Here is a 15,729-nt window from a genome sequence, read left to right as displayed (position 1 = left end):
TTAACCCACGGCAAGAATTTTGAATTTTATTCTATGTACGTCTGAAAACCAAATACTTTTTTTGTAGTTTAAATTGTGTTTATTGTTTGTAGGTAATTCAAGGTTCAAAGCATAAAAAATTCAAAGATTATTATGTGAAAATTCTCCCTCCCTACGGTTTTCTAGCCATCCAGTTTTCTCCACAGCTGCCAGTTCCTCCTTTGGAAATACTCTAGGCACAAACAAGGAAATCTGTCTGTACTACAAGGCATTTTAAGCAATGGAATGAGCCCGTCGGATTTTTAAGACCACTCGATTTTGAGAGGTGCATGGCTCTCTGCGTGAGAACTCCGCGCTGCTGCTCTGCCATGCGTTCTCGGTTGCAACAAGAGCGATCCCCCAAGGTTCAGGGGTTCATAAATTGCACCTCGGAAGGGCTCCCACGCTCGCTCCCACGATGTGCTCCAGGCAACGACCTTGCGCGCCCACAGTTCCGGTGCCGCCAACGCCACCAGTCCACATCTACCAGCCCGAAACCCCTGAGCTCGCTCAGGTGCGCTCATTTGTTTTACACGGAGACTTGAGCACTTTCAAGGCACGCGTGGGCGGGGAGACAGTGGCTACTTTCTGGCCGCAACAGAGGCGGTTCTGGGCGGGGCCAAGACTGGGGCAGGCCCAAGCTTGGGGGCGGAGCCGGCGCCGCGGTCGGCTGCAGCGCTCTCCCGAGACCTTGCAGCCGCGCTCTGGCCCCGGACCCGGGCCACCCACGGGGCGGTGGGCGCTCGTTGGCCCCGGGCTTTGCAAGCCCCGGAAGGTAAATTCACCTGGAAGCCGGACAGTTTGAGCGCGAGGGTACCCACGATGAGGGCGGGAGGCCGGATGGCGGCGGACGGGAGCGTCCCGCGGCGAGTTTCCCAAGAAAGCTGAACTCGTCCCAAGTTTCTTGTACATCGGCTTGCACCCGGTGAATTGGTGACGAGCTCATTCCATGCGGGTGGCCTTTGGGCCTTGGAGGGACGTGGAGGTGATTGGATTAATCTTCCTGGACGGCAGCCCAGATTTCTGCCCGAGAAAGGGCGGGTAAGTGCCGTGCAGTCGTGTCCCGCGCAACAGCAGGGCGACCGCCGGGCTCCAAGCGCGCGAGTCTGCAAGGCGTGCCCGGTTGTCCCGAGGCAAAGTTCCATAACTTTTTTCCTCTTTAGGCAAGACTAGCTGCGTGCTGTTTCTCCCAGGGCTTACCCCGAGGCCCCGCTATGGACGGCGAGAGCGAAGTGGATTTCTCTAGCAAAAGCATAAACCCTTTGTGGCGGAGACGTTCGACCCCTCCGCCCCAGCTGCTGGGCCGGAGCAAGCCGAGGCCCCAGTCTTATCAGAGCCCCAGCGGGTTGCTGATCACGGATTTCCCGGTGGAAGACCGAGGGACGCTGCCCACAGCACAGACTCCCGCCCAGGTGCCCACCGCCTCGGACAGCAGGACGGTCCACAGGAGTCCCCTGCTTCTGGGCGCCCATCGGAGAGCGGTGGCTAATGGTGGTACCGTCTCCTTAGAGTACAAGGCTATCTCTCCTAGACTTCGACGGCCCAAGTCACCTCAGGTCCTCAAAGCGGTGCCGGGCGGCTCTCCGAAATCCCCAGCCAATGGCACGGTGACCTCGCTCTCCTCGCCGCCGCCGCCGGTGCTGCGCCCCCCGCGGACTCCTAAAGCACTCGCCCCCTGCAGCCCCGAGGTGGACCCGACTGGGTTGACTGCCAGCCCGGTGCCTTCCCCTACTGCGAATGGCTTTGCCCCTAATAAAGACTCTCCTGGCTTCGGTTCGCAATCCGGGCAGTCGGCTATAGAGCCCGAACCCTCGAAACTCTCTCCTGCGCCCCAGAAAAGGTCTTCGGAACAAAAACTCCCTTTCCAGAGGCTGCTTCCACAGGAGAACGAGCTCCCCGAGAATCCTTCCGTGATTTTGAGTACAAACAGCCCCGCCGCCCTCAAAGTGGGGAAGCAGCAGATCATTCCGAAGAGCCTGGCCTCAGAAATTAAAATAAGTAAATCCAATAGTCAGAATGTGGAGCCCCATAAGAGACTCCTCAAGGTGCGCAGCATGGTGGAAGGCCTTGGAGCACCCCTGGGCCACGCAGGGGAGGAGGGTGAGGTCGAGAACGACTTGGATAGCCCGGGGTCTCTGCGGAGAGGCTTGCGGTCCACGTCTTATCGCAGGGCAGTGGTCAGTGGCTTTGATTTTGACAGTCCTACCAGCTCGAAGAAGAAGAACAGAATGTCCCAGCCTGTTCTGAAAGCAGTGATGGAAGACAAGGAGAAGTTTTCCAGCCTGGGAAGGATAAAGGTAAGAGTGGGCAGGAGTGTGGCATGCAGTTCTCTAAGCCAAAAGTGAATGTGTTGGGGGCGAGGAGGAGCAGCACAGAGGAAACCAGGAGCAGTTATTCTCTTTTAATTCTGTTCTTTGCTATTGATTACCTGTGTATGTCTATCTTTGGCCATTGTTTAATGCAACTTTGTGGAAAGAAGTGAAACTCTTATCAGTTAACTTTCTAAGCTCAGGCAAAATCTAGAAGACATAAGGGAGAATTTTGAATCCAATTAAGTATTGCCTGAGTGAGTCCTAAGCACTTTTAATACAGGTAGCTGGAAGGGGGAGGGGAGCATGCGTAGATCTACACTCCTGACTGTGGTCAAGTTCTCTGGTGTTTGTTTAGAGCTGTCAGTGGGTGGTATCTGTTATCACAGCTTATATGGGAAAATACTGATTCCCCTTTGAACCTGTTGATTACTTTCTGCTTTTACTTATTGAATTGTTTTTTGACTGGTGATCACACACTTGATGTCATTTAGGTAAAATGTGAATTTTAAAATCAATTGCCAGAGTCAAAAAAGACACAAATAGTTTGTGATCTTTTTTGTTGCTTATTTTTGTCACCATGGCCTTTGGTTGTATTTTATTCCCATTTTATGCCCATTTATCCTTATGCCCATTTGACAAACGGATAGTTCAAAACCTCAGGTTGGCGTGAACTGTGTGGTATTGCTCCTTGGTATAGGACTAGGAGCTGCACTTACTAAATTATTGCCAAATATGACATAAAGAAACGGGGAAAACTAGAGAGGGATATTTTGAAGTGTATGCTGCCTTCCCTAGAAGGCAGATCTCAGCAATAGGGCAGAGATTCTTTTTGGCAGTGACATTTTTTCTTGATTAATCAGAGAACTGGAACTAGGCTATATAAATGTCACATACATAATACACAAGCAAGCCTGTTTTATTTTAGAGCCTATGGTCTTAAAGAAAAAAAATTACATAACTTTTTATGTGTCTTTTTTTTTTTTTTTCCAACTCTGCAAGTATGGTAAAGTTCAATTTAACAGTGATGGTGAATCACGGGTAGTGAAATGAGTTGAACTGCTGGTCATTTGAGGATTCTCAATCTGTTTTGGTGGGGTGTGGGGAACCTTGTGTATTTTATTTTACTGTTTCAGTGAATTGTGGTCATATGAGTGAACAGCTCTAGGGCTCATCTGCTGGGTGCTTTTGGAAATCTAATGAGTGTAACAACAAAAAAAATACTTTTACTTAAAATTGCTGTATTTTCTATTTGGCTCATTTATACATAGTTTGCTTTGCTTTTTCCTTTTTTTGCTTTTCTTGTCTCTTAGAAAAAAATGCTGAAAGGACAAGGAACATTTGATGGGGAAGGTAAGCATTTAATTTTCCAGACTTTTATTGCTGTTTCAATGTGGAATACCAATTATAAGTTGAAATCCAACTGCAGTAACAAAAATGCTTAAGATGAGAAGTATGTCCAACTTCTTTTCAAATTATACAGTCCAAAGCTCTGCACTAAGCTAAATTTTCATGTAGTAATACCAACAGTGAATATAATCAGTGGCATTTTGTATAAGTTGATAACTTTTTCAGTCCATGTTCTGGGATTTTTAATTCTTCTCTACTTTGGCTCTATCCACATCTTTCTCAATAAAATGGAGAAAGAGTAAGATTAAGCTCTAGCTGTTTAATTAAAAATTCTGAGAGTTTGGCATATAGATCTGAGGTCATATTTCCTTAGGTCACATTTCCTTTGACTTAATATTCTTTTCCCCATATTTCCACATTTTATTATCACTTCTGACTTCCTATTTCCTTATTAAGTTTCAATTTTGGGGAAATGTAATTCTCCTGGCTGACAAAAACATACTCTTAAGAATTTGTAACCCACATAGTACTTTGTTAAGGATCCCCAAAACAAAAGCAGCTCTGACCAGGTGTGTTCAAACCCTAATCAGATTAGGACTTTCTGTAAACAAATGGGTCAAATGTCAGCCAACTGAAAGAACCTTAAGGGAGCAGTCCCAGCTGCAGCCCTTATTAGGACTGCAGGGTCTTGCTGGCAGTGAAGGTAACTACTTCCTGTCATGCTTTGAAATGCTAAAGTTTCCCGACCTTGAAGGAATAATGAAGGGAATGCCCCACTGTACATAAAGCTAATCGTAAAACCACCCAGAGTTATAAAATGTTAAACCTCGGGTTATTACAAAACATTTCCCTATACACTTCTTATAAAGATGAGTTTCCCATTGAGCCTTTAAAAATGACTAATTGATAAAAATTCATTTATTGCACCAATCCTAGAAAACTATATGGAAAAGAAATTCACATATAGTATTTTAGCTGGTTAGGATAAATTCATCTCTCTGATTTTATAACTGAGGAAACCGGAAGCTCAGAGAAATTTAGGAACTTGTCCTCTGTCACACAGCTAATAACGCAGCCAGTACTAGGACACAGATCTGGCTCTTAGTCTAGTTCGCTTCCTTTTGTACCACTCTATGACTGTGAGGTAAACAGAGAATCTTCCTAATAGCTACTTAGGGAGACGCCTTACATCTGGAATTTGACATTGATTTTGTGACCTTTTTCCTCACAGGGTTAACAATTTTGAGATTTTTTTTTTTTTTTTTTAAGTCAGAAAGCAGACCTTCAATTTAACTAGTTTTATGTTCTTTCCTTTTATAAGGAGCTGTTTCTATGTATTCGCTCTTGTCTCTTCTCAAATGTGATGACTTAGAAATTCTTTTTCACATGTTCATGAGGAATGCAGGATTCTTATAGTTAATGATTAAAATGAAACTCAGGACGCAGTGTGGTTGAGTAGTGAGAACCCATAATGTTCAGACCAGGCGAACCTGGGCTCCTGTCCGACTGCTTAGCCTCATGAGTTGAGTGACATTGACCTTAACCTCACTGAGCTACCTCATGTGTGAAACGAGGTTAATAATACTGTTGGCCACGTTGTGAGAATGAATGAAAAATCGTATCAGCAATGTTCTGCATATACTTTGTGCCAACCACTAAGTACTTTGAAAACTAGAGAACTCAGTCTTTACCTTTATAATCTGTTTTACATTTGCAGAAGACTCAGAGATCAGTAAAATCTTGCATAGACTCCAGTGTTACGTTAGTCATGGTGCATTCAGAACAATCTACAGTTGATGAGAAAAGAGGCAGATGTTTGCTTGCATTGGTAGATGGGAAAGGCATTTCAAACTCAGTATGTCCCAAACCAGTCTCTTAATCTTCCCCACTCTTCTGGTGTTCCCATCTTCTACTATCCAGTTGTGGGACCTGAAGACCTAGGAAATACCCTTAACATCTCCTTTTCTCTGCCCCCATATCCAGTCTATCATCAGTCCATTCTAAGTCACATAGCCCAAATCTCCATCGTCTTTCATTGACCACCCCAAGTAACATCCGGATTACTCTGAGGTAGTCAGTGTTGTGCTCTTTAAATTAAGCAAATCTTTCCTTCTGGTGGGTTCCCATTGCATTCAGGATAAAGTGCAATCAGTACAGTGTGAAAGAAACTCAGTCCTTTTGTACTTAGGGTAAAATCCGGTTCTTTGACATCGCCTACAAAGCCCTGGTTGATTTGGACTGTCTGGCTCATCTCTCAATTCACCTTGCACTGTTTGGTCACTAGACACACCCAAGCGTTAGCCACATTGACCTTCCTTAGTTCTTTTAAGATACAGTCATGCATCACTTAACCAGGAGGACACATTCTCAAAAATGTGTCCTTAGTGTGTTGGTGAAGGGGTAATTCTGTTAAATAGAAGGAAAAAGTTCTAGTGTTCCATAGTGCAATAGGGCAACTATAGTTAACCATAATTTACTATTTTTCAGGATAGCTAGAAGTTTTTAAATGTTCTCAACATAAAGCAATGATAAATGTTTCAGGTGAATCATGTCCCAAGTACCCTGATTTGATCATTATATGTCATATGATTGTATCAAAATATAACATGTACTCCATGAATATGTACAATTATTATGTATCAATAAAAAATTTAAAAAAAAGAGAAAAAAATAAATAAAAAATAAAAATACAAAAAAAATGTGTCCTTAGGCAATTCTGTCAATGTGTGAACATCATAGAATGAACTTACACAAACCTAAATAGTATACCCTACTATATACCTAGGCTATAGCCTATTGCACCTGGGCTACAAACCTATACAGCATGCTACTGTATTGAATACTGTAGGCAATTATAACACAATGGTAAATATTTGTGTATATAAATATAGAAAAGGCACAGTAAAAATACAGTATAAAGGATAAAAAATGGTACATCTATATAGGCTTCTTGACATGAATGGAGCGTGCAGGACTAGAAGTTGCTCTGGGTGAGTTCGTGAGTGGTGAGTGAATGTGAAGGCCTAGGACATTACTGTACACTAACATAAACTCTATAAACTCTGTACACTTAGGCTACACTAAGTTTATAGAAAACATTTTTTTCAATAATAAATTAACTGTAGCCTACTGTAACATTTTTACTTCATAAACTTTTTAATTTTTTAACTTTTTGATTTTTTAATAACAGTTTAAAATACAAACACATTGTACCTTTGTATGAAAATATTTTCTTTATACTCTTATTCTATAAGCTTTTTCCTATTTTTCAATTTGAAATTTTTTACTTTTTAAACTTTTTTGTTAAAAACTAAGACACAAATTAGCCTAGGCCTATACAGGGTCAGGATCATCAATATCACCGTCTTCCACCTCCACATCTTGTTCCATAGGAAGGTCTTCAGGGTCAATAACACACACGCAGCTGTCATCACCTGTGATAACAATACCTTCTGGAATACCTCCTGAAGGACCTGCCTGAGGCGGTTTTGCAGTTAACTTTTTTTAAAATAAGCAGATGGACTGCACTCTAAAATAATGTTAAAAAGTACAGTATAGTAAATACATAAACCAGTAACATAGTCTTTTATTATCATTATCAAGTATCATGTACTGTACATAATTATATGTGCTACACTTGTATATGACTGGCAGCACAGTAGGTTTGTTTACACCAGCATGACCTAATGCATTGTTCTGTGACATGAGGACAGCTATGATATCACTAGGTGATAGCAATTTTTCACCTATAATCATGTGAGACTACTGCTACTGTATATGTGATCTGTCTTTGACTTCAAACAGCGTTATATAGCGCATGACGGTATTATGTTACCCCTTATGTTCCTGCTATGACTTTTTATTTCTTTTTTTTTTTCTTTTTTTTGTTATTCTTTGCTGTAGCTGCAATCTTGGCACAAACCTGCTATGACTTTTGCATGTGCTTTTTCTTTAGCTCTGTATCTTCTCAGCTTTCAGATCTTAGATTTTCCTCATTGACACCTCCCTGATCCCCAGACTAGATCACTCCCTGCTTACAGTCTGTTCTCAGAGTACGTGTGTATAATTTTTTCAGTTTATAGGTATGTATTTGTGTAAAATCATTGTGTCCTCAACCCTACACTGACTTGTCATCACGCTTGGAGTAAAAATCAAAGTCCCTGCAGTGACAATGAGGCAAGGCCCTCTACTCACCCTTACTTCTATCTTCTATACTTTTCCTCCCCCCTCATGGTACTCCAGCCACACAGGCCTCCTTCTGCTCTTTGTACACACAGACACAGCAGGCAGACTCCTTCCTCAGGGCTCTGTACTTGCTGTTCCCCTGATGAGATGCTCTTTCCCTGGCTGTACAGCCTTGTTTTCTCACCTCTTTCATGTCTGCTTAAATGTGACCTCAGTGAGACTCTCCTAAACCACCCTGTGTAATGTCTACACACCCTCCTCCCAGCACTTTCCAGCCCCCTTGCCTGTTTTACTTTTCTTCGTGACACTCATCAGCATCTGAAGTACTATTAAAGTTACTTGTTTGTTTATTGCAATTATTCTCTCATGCTCTAATGTCAGGTGATGAAGATAGAGATTTTTATGTTTTTGGTTTATTATTATATTCCCAGTGCTAAGCAGTTGCTGGCACCTAGTAGGCATTTTCTAAATAACAGTTGAATGAATAAACGCATGAGTGAATTTGAGTGATTTTGCATTAAATTGTTGGCTCATGAGAGGTGTCTTTTGCTTTCCATTTTACTCTCACCACATCATAGATGTATGGAAAATGTTTGCTAAATAGATAAATGAATATTGATGCACCTTGAAGACAAGATAGGATAGTGAATTCAGTTTAACTTAAATGATAATGATTTCATAGGCCTGACCTTCCTGAGTAGTGAGCAGCGGCAGGGAAACTTTGCTTCTGTGGGCATTCTGTGTATGGGCCCTCCCCTTCCCCTGAAGACAAGTTTAGGACAGAGCTGTGAGCAAATCACTTTTATGTAATTATTCTTCAGTGACAAAATCTGTTTTTCTCCTTGTTATTTATTAAACTGGAGACCAAACATTGTGTGAATACGGAATTTTGTTTAGAACAAGTTGCATAATGATTGAGGGCAATTAGTGACACTTAGAGCTTGTTTTCTTGCAGAAAACGCTGTCCTGTATCAAAACTACAAAGAAAAGGCCCTTGACATTGACTCTGATGAAGAGTCAGAGCCCAAAGAACAGAAGTCGGATGAAAAAATCGTGATTCACCATAAGCCACTGAGATCCACATGGAGCCAGCTCTCTGCGGTGAGGGTTTACCTTCTTTTTTATCTGTGGGAGGAAAAACCAAGTTGTGGAAATTATGTGTGGACATGGCTTTTATTTTTTTCTGCCAGTGATCCTGTAACCCTAAGGAGAAAAACTCTTTTTTTTAGATTGTGAAATGTTTCTCAGAACTCTGCAGGCACTAATGAGAACATGAACTCTGAGATTTCTGATCAGGAAAATTAGGTTTTGATAAAGTGCCTTGAGGCTGTTATACTATGGACTCTGGAAACTTCCTACTAGATATCTTTTTCAAGATATAGTATATATGTAGTAGTAACTTATATCCTAAACTTTATCATAATTATGGCTATAAACACATATACAGGCATATGTGTGTATGTATGTACATAGCCATAATTATGATAAAATTCAGGATATACACATACGTGTGCATATATGTACCTGTATATGTATCTATGCACAATAGGGGGCTTATTACAGTTCTTCCTTGGAAATTTCATTTCATACAGACATGTTCATATTTTCTTGAAGCTGATTAATGAATGGTATTCTGTTCTATCTCCCTCTGTGCATCTTATTATGTGTGCGTGTGTCTGACATTTATTTTTGTGATCAACTTATTTTTGCATTGAAGAGAAATTTCTCCTCTCTCCATCAAACACCTTTTGTCTTTTAACCATAATTTCTTTTCCTACTGGCTTATAAAATGTCACAGTGTGATGTTTAGTTTACTTGATAAGAATTTGGGCAGCACATTTTCGTGCATCTGATGCGTTAGCAAGTAGAAAGGAATTCTCATGGCTGGCTTGGGTGGGGGGAGCATGACATCAAAAACAAGCCACTACACCTCCATGAGTCCTTAGGCAGTATCAGAGCAGAGGCAATTCCATTTTAAGCCAAGTAAGCATTATTGAGAGTCAGGAATCTCATGTATTTAGGAAACCCACCAGCATAAGAAAAGGAGTTATGTTGGTGTTGAGTATCCAGGACCACGGGAATGTGTGTAATGGTGGGATACGACTTCTGGTTCAGGCTCTACCGCCCCTCTTCTAACCTGTATTGGGATAGAGACCAAGCCCTTTCTCTCTGTCTCCCTTCGACTTCCTAATTTTGTTCTAAGGAGAATCCATACATTTCCAGTGCCTCCAAGGTGTGGCACCCTTAGTATCATGCTACAATTTAAAATGCCTACAGTGGCAGCACAAGTAGGGTGAAGAAGTGTGTGTAGGCAATGGGGATAGGGGAGGGGCAGTGGTAAACAGGTCTTTTATAAATTAAGCAGCTATTACTTAGCTCAAATCACATGAATACCAGGTCTCCGTGTTGCTACATCTTCTTTTTAGAAAAGAGAATACAGAAATCCAAACTTTTATAAGTGTTACATCCCAATTCAAGTTTAAAGAAACATTGTGTGAGTCCAACAAAATGTCTATGGGCCAGACTGGCCCTGGATTTTAGCATGTGGTAAGGTGGTAACACCTACGCACAGAGTTGGTGTTTTGGTAGTCTTATACCCTACCCTAATGATCTCATGATATGTGTTTACCAAAACAGATAATGTGGAAAAACTGGTAACAAGGTTTATGAGGCCATGTCAGCTCTGATTGGCTGTCATTCAGTTCATTTGGTTGTTGGTATAGACCATTTGGTAGAGGATCTGAGAGAAGAAAGAAGGCTGTGAATTTTTTGAGTTTTTCTCTCTGTGGCAGCAGCTGCGTTTTGTTAGCACAGGGCTAAATCCTGCTGTTGGCCTCTGATGCTAAACAGAAATGTGGATTTCTGTGGCAGTTACACACTGAACCAACTTAGCTTTAGTACTAAAAATCAGGCTCTGGATTTATGCCTCCTGAAGTCGGGCATTCATTTAGGTGAACAAATGTACATGCAATTAAATAGTAGTGCATATCTTTCAGTTCAGCTTCCAATATGGACATGCATTTTATTTCACATAAAATAAATATACTGATGTGCCTTTTGTTAGTAAGATTAATATAAAAAAACTATCTTGCAGCCAGGTGTGGTGGCTCATGCCTGTAATCCTAGCACTTTGGGAGGCCTAGGAGGGAGTATTGCTTGAGCTCAGGAGTTTGAGTCCAGCCTGAGCAAAAGTGGACCCTCTACTGAAAAAAAAAAAAAAAAATAGAAAAAATTAGCTGGGAAACTAAAAATAGAAAAAAAAAAAATTAGCCGGGCGTGGTGGCATGTGCCTGCAGTCCCAGGTACTTGGGAGGCTGAGACAGGAGGATAACTTGAGCCCAGGAGTTTTGAGGTTGCTGTGAGCTAGGCTGGCGCCATGGCACCCTAGTCGGTGACAGACCGAGACTCTGTCTCAAAAAAAAAAAAAAAAAAAAAGAAGAACAAACAAAAAAAACTATCTTGTAATAAAATATAAAACTATAAAATGAGTTCTAACTTTAAGTTATCTTGGAGTTGAGTGTTCCCAGGAAGCCTGTGTGTATTTATTGTGTTACTTGGCAATTATATTTAATCAAAGTAGCATGGTTGGACTTTGCCACTTAGCATTGCTTAGGCACCAGCCTACATTTTCTTTGTGCTTTTTTTGTTTCCCGTTCACTTAAATTTTACTTTAATTTTTTTGGTGCAAAGTACGTCAAACCTGTAGACAAATTTAAAAAAATAGGTAAAGGTAATAGATTTCTGTGTACTCACTACCCATATTGAACAAATGTTAATATTTTAACATTTTTGCTTCAGCTTCTATTTTCTTAGACAGATTCAGCTAATCACTCCCTCCTTTCTAGTATTTTCCTCCTTCCTGCCTCCCCAGAAGTAATCACTGAAGTTATCGTCAGTCCTTCTCATGTGGGTTTTCTATCCACCAAGAAGATACAACCGCTCTGGCTTTTAGGAAAGTAGATATTTTAACACCAGAAAACAGCCCTTACCTTTTTAGAAGCCTATCCAATTAGTAAATGGAGTTGTGGTTAGAACCCTAAAGAGAGGAGGCTTCGTGAATCATTAACAACATCAGGATGTCTCTCTTAAGTGATTGGCACCTCCATTTCTCTGTCTGATCTCATCCCCTGAGCCCTCCTTGTAGAGGACATGCAGTGTTGAGGGCAGGTCTTAAAAGACTTCCACTTTATATATATATTTTGCATCACCCTTCCATGCTTTTAATATATCAAATTGGTAGAGTAGACCACATCTAATCTTGCATGTGACATTTTAACACCAAACTCTTCTTGGAGTAAGGCTTTGATCCCAGAAAGAGAGAGTAGGACAAGGGGTTTTATGGCAGTGGGTTAGGTCTCAATTTGGCATATACCTTGACTTTCTAATTAGGAGGGGAGTGAGTGGGTGCACTGTGCATTAGCTCCTGTTGGTGGTTTTATTTTCTAAAAATCTCTTATCTTTGTTGCAAACACCTGCCTGCCTGCTGGGATGGTGAAATTTCCTCATCAGTTGACTGTAAGAAGTGTTCAGTATGCCGAAGACTCTTTTGAAGTGCAGCAATTTGCAGTAATTTATGGTTGTTACATAAGGTCTTTAAGCCTCCAGTCTGTAGTGCAATTTGTCTGAGCGTGTTTTTCTCTGGTTTCATTGGACAGTGCCAGGTAGGGCAGTGTTCTACTACACAGGTGACAGGTGGTTCCCCGTTTACAGTGTTGGGACAGGTCTAACTGTAGGGTTGTGGCCATCTAGGAATAAAGGAGAGTTAGAACTGGGTAAGAGAGGCATTTATTTAATCGGGCCTCAATAGAATATTGAGCATTTAGGCTGCCACAGACTTCTATGGTAGGACAAAGTGAATTAATGGTGAATGTATTTAGCAGTGGTGTCTCTGCCAATACAGTCTCCATATAGAGATGAGCTATATTCTCTTCTGGTCAAGAATGCAACCTGGGCTCTTTAATCTTAGAGTATGAGGACAGGCTTATTCCTCATTTACTTGATTGTCCAAGTGTGTAGATCTGTTCTTAATTGGAAGTACAGGATTTCTTCACTCCGGGGAATATAACTTTGTTCTGTGATTCAGGCCTTGGGGAACATGAACGTATTTGAAATAGTTTAAGTGGTCATTGTTCCCAGTGTTTGGTTGGTCATATGTGGAAGAGATTCATTGAGGTTTTGAAACGTTAATGAATTTGGAAAGTCATTTTTGACCTCTGAAGATGAATATCTGGAACTGTGCCCAGACACAAGGAACCTGCGACACACAGGTGAATCTTGCAGTGACTCACCTGAAACAGCAGTGTGAGGACTAAGCCAACAGTTCTTGGATCTCTGGGAAAAGCATGTGGGTTTCAAGAAAAATATTGATCGTATTAGTCAGGGTTAGAACACTATGTGCTTGTTACAGTTAGTGCCAGGTGTGTGGCCAGCTAGGCTTCAGGTTTTCCGTAAGTTCATCCTTTAATAGGATCCCAGAAGTATTTACTGCCTCTTGTTTTAGATAGATTTTGACTGGAGTTTTTTTTTTTTCTTTTCTTGATAACCCCCCCACTCCTCCAAAATCTCGTACTATGCAGGTACTAAGAAATGACTGTTGTGAAACCAGTGTTTGTTTTGTTAAGTTCAGTGATAGCACCAAAGCCACCCTTCCTTGCCAGCTGTGTCCTGACCCCATTTATTTGCCATGGGGTGTGTTTGTGTAATTTCCATCACCTTGAAATGCCAGGTCCCTTTGAAAAGTGTGTTCTGTATTCAGTACCTAATATAATCATCATCTACTGTACTCTGATTTTGTACTTGCTGACATGTGGCTTTATCAGTAATCTTAAAACATTTTGAATATTTCTTCAGTTTGCTCAAAAATTTTAAACTCTTTAGTCAGGGGTTGGTTTTTGTACTTTTATCAAAGTATTTATTCAGCTGTGTTTGGCGTGGCTAATGGTGTAATGAGAGATCTAGAATTTGGACCTGAAGCTCTGGTTCTGGGCTCATCTCTTAAGGCACATGCAGTTTACCTTTGGGAGAGACTGCAGGAGCTTGCAGGGTGAGAAAGGAAAATTTGAGAAGTGGAAATTTTATTATAAATATAATTTAATTCAGCTGAAAATACAACAGACACTTTGGAATCTTAGCAGTTCAATCTGATGGGACTTTTTTTTAGAATTTACACTATGTTTATTGTGAAAGATGTACTATTTTCTACTAAAAATCAGAGTTCAACAGATGTAATAAACCTGAATATCATTATGTTTGCAGAAATGCTTAATGCATTTATTTTTATTTATTTAATTTTTGAGACAGAGTCTCACTCAGTTGCCCAACTTAGAGTGCAGGGGCATCGTTATCACTGCAGCCTCAAACTCCCAGGCTCAAGTGATTCTCCTGCCTCAGCCTCCTAAGTAGCTTAGACTACAGAGGTGCACCACTGTGCCCTGCTAATTTTTTTATTTTTTGAAGAAATGAAGTCTCACTATGTTGATCAGACTGGACTTGAACTCCAGGGCTTAAGTGATCCTCCTGCCTTGGCCTCCCAAAGTGCTAATTTTACAGGGAAGAGCCACTGCACCCGGCCAATTAATGCATTTAAACTTTCATTCTTTTCCCTAAATTTTTATACTTGTCTGAATTTTTAGTTGTTCAGCAACTTGTTGCTTAAAACAGTAATTTCTGCAGTCATATAATTTTTTTTTTAAGACTAGTCAAGTGCAGTAGTGAGGAGGTAGGAAAGTAGTAGAACAAAGAGTTCAATCTGTAACTGATTGTGAACAATCAAGTGAGATAACTCACTACCTTCGGACCAGCCTGCAGTCATATAATTTTTTATTTACAGTTTTGCCACACAGCAATGTCATAACATTATTTTTTGCCTTAAATAGTGATTAAGGCCTTTTACTATATCTTTTGTGTTTAAAATGTAGAAAAATACTCTCATTTTCATGTCTGGCTTATTTTAGCATTCATAGTTTAAACAGTTAGGACTGCAAGCATATACTAGTCTATACTTTTAAGTTGGACAGTATATCTACTTGAATCTTTGTGTCTTTGTAAATAGAAATAGAGGTCCATGTGCCTAGACCTGAGACTCTGCTATAGTTTGAATATTTGTTCCCTCCAAAACTCATGTTCAAATTTAGTCCATGAAACAGTATTAAGAGGTGGGACCTTTAAGAGGTGATTGGATTGTGAGGGCTCTGCTGTCATGAATGGATAAATCTGTCCATGGACTAATGGATTAACAGATTAACGAATTAATGAGTTATCGTAGGAGGGGAAACTGGTGGCTTTATAGGGAGAGGAAAAGAGACCTGAGCAAGCATGAATAGCATGCTCAGCCCCCTCCCCATGCGATACCCTGTGCCACCTCGGGACTCTTCGGAGAGTAGCCACCAGCAAGAAGGCTCTCAATAGATGTGGCTCCTTGACCTTGGATTCCTCAGCTTCCATAACTGTAAGAAATAAATTGCTTTTTTAAATAAATTGCCCAGTTTCAGGCAGTCTGTTGTAAGCAACAGAAAACAGACTAAGATAGACCTTAGTAAGAATTCCCATTGTAGCTGAGAGGTGAGGGTGGGGACTGCTTAGCCTGGGCCAGGGACCAGGCTCTGTGTGGCCTTGCTGTTTCAGTATAATTGGATTGTGGTATTCTCTTAACATTTTGGAAATTAACTTTGACTGTGTAAGCAATACATAGCAAGTTCTCCATGTAGAAAAGAATTCAGACATTATTCATAACCTTATTCAGATAAGGTTAAAGTCTCTTTTGATCACACTTGCAATTCCAGCCCCTCTCCCCTTCTTCATGGATAATGCTATTCTCAATTTCATAACACAATTCTGAAAACCCACATGTGTATATTTAAGGAAAAAG

General features: G+C 41.0%; 1 protein-coding gene across 1 annotated transcript in view; it reads left to right on the top strand.

The window, feature by feature from the left end:
• The first annotated feature begins 759 nt into the window (after nucleotides 1-759).
• Nucleotides 760-15,729, top strand: part of ARHGEF26 (Rho guanine nucleotide exchange factor 26) — a 119,969-nt gene continuing 104,999 nt past the window's right edge. The window contains exons 1-3 of the mRNA XM_069475309.1: nucleotides 760-2,315; nucleotides 3,641-3,680; nucleotides 8,818-8,963. Coding sequence (XP_069331410.1) covers nucleotides 1,233-2,315; nucleotides 3,641-3,680; nucleotides 8,818-8,963 — 1,269 coding nt within the window. The 5' untranslated portion in view covers nucleotides 760-1,232. The remainder of the gene's footprint in view (nucleotides 2,316-3,640; nucleotides 3,681-8,817; nucleotides 8,964-15,729) is intronic.

Source organism: Eulemur rufifrons, chromosome 7 (assembly GCF_041146395.1).
Source record: "Eulemur rufifrons isolate Redbay chromosome 7, OSU_ERuf_1, whole genome shotgun sequence".
Classification (NCBI taxonomy): domain Eukaryota; kingdom Metazoa; phylum Chordata; class Mammalia; order Primates; family Lemuridae; genus Eulemur; species Eulemur rufifrons.
The sequence above is the reverse complement of the archived record's forward strand: the minus strand, read 5'-3'. Positions and strand labels throughout refer to the sequence as shown.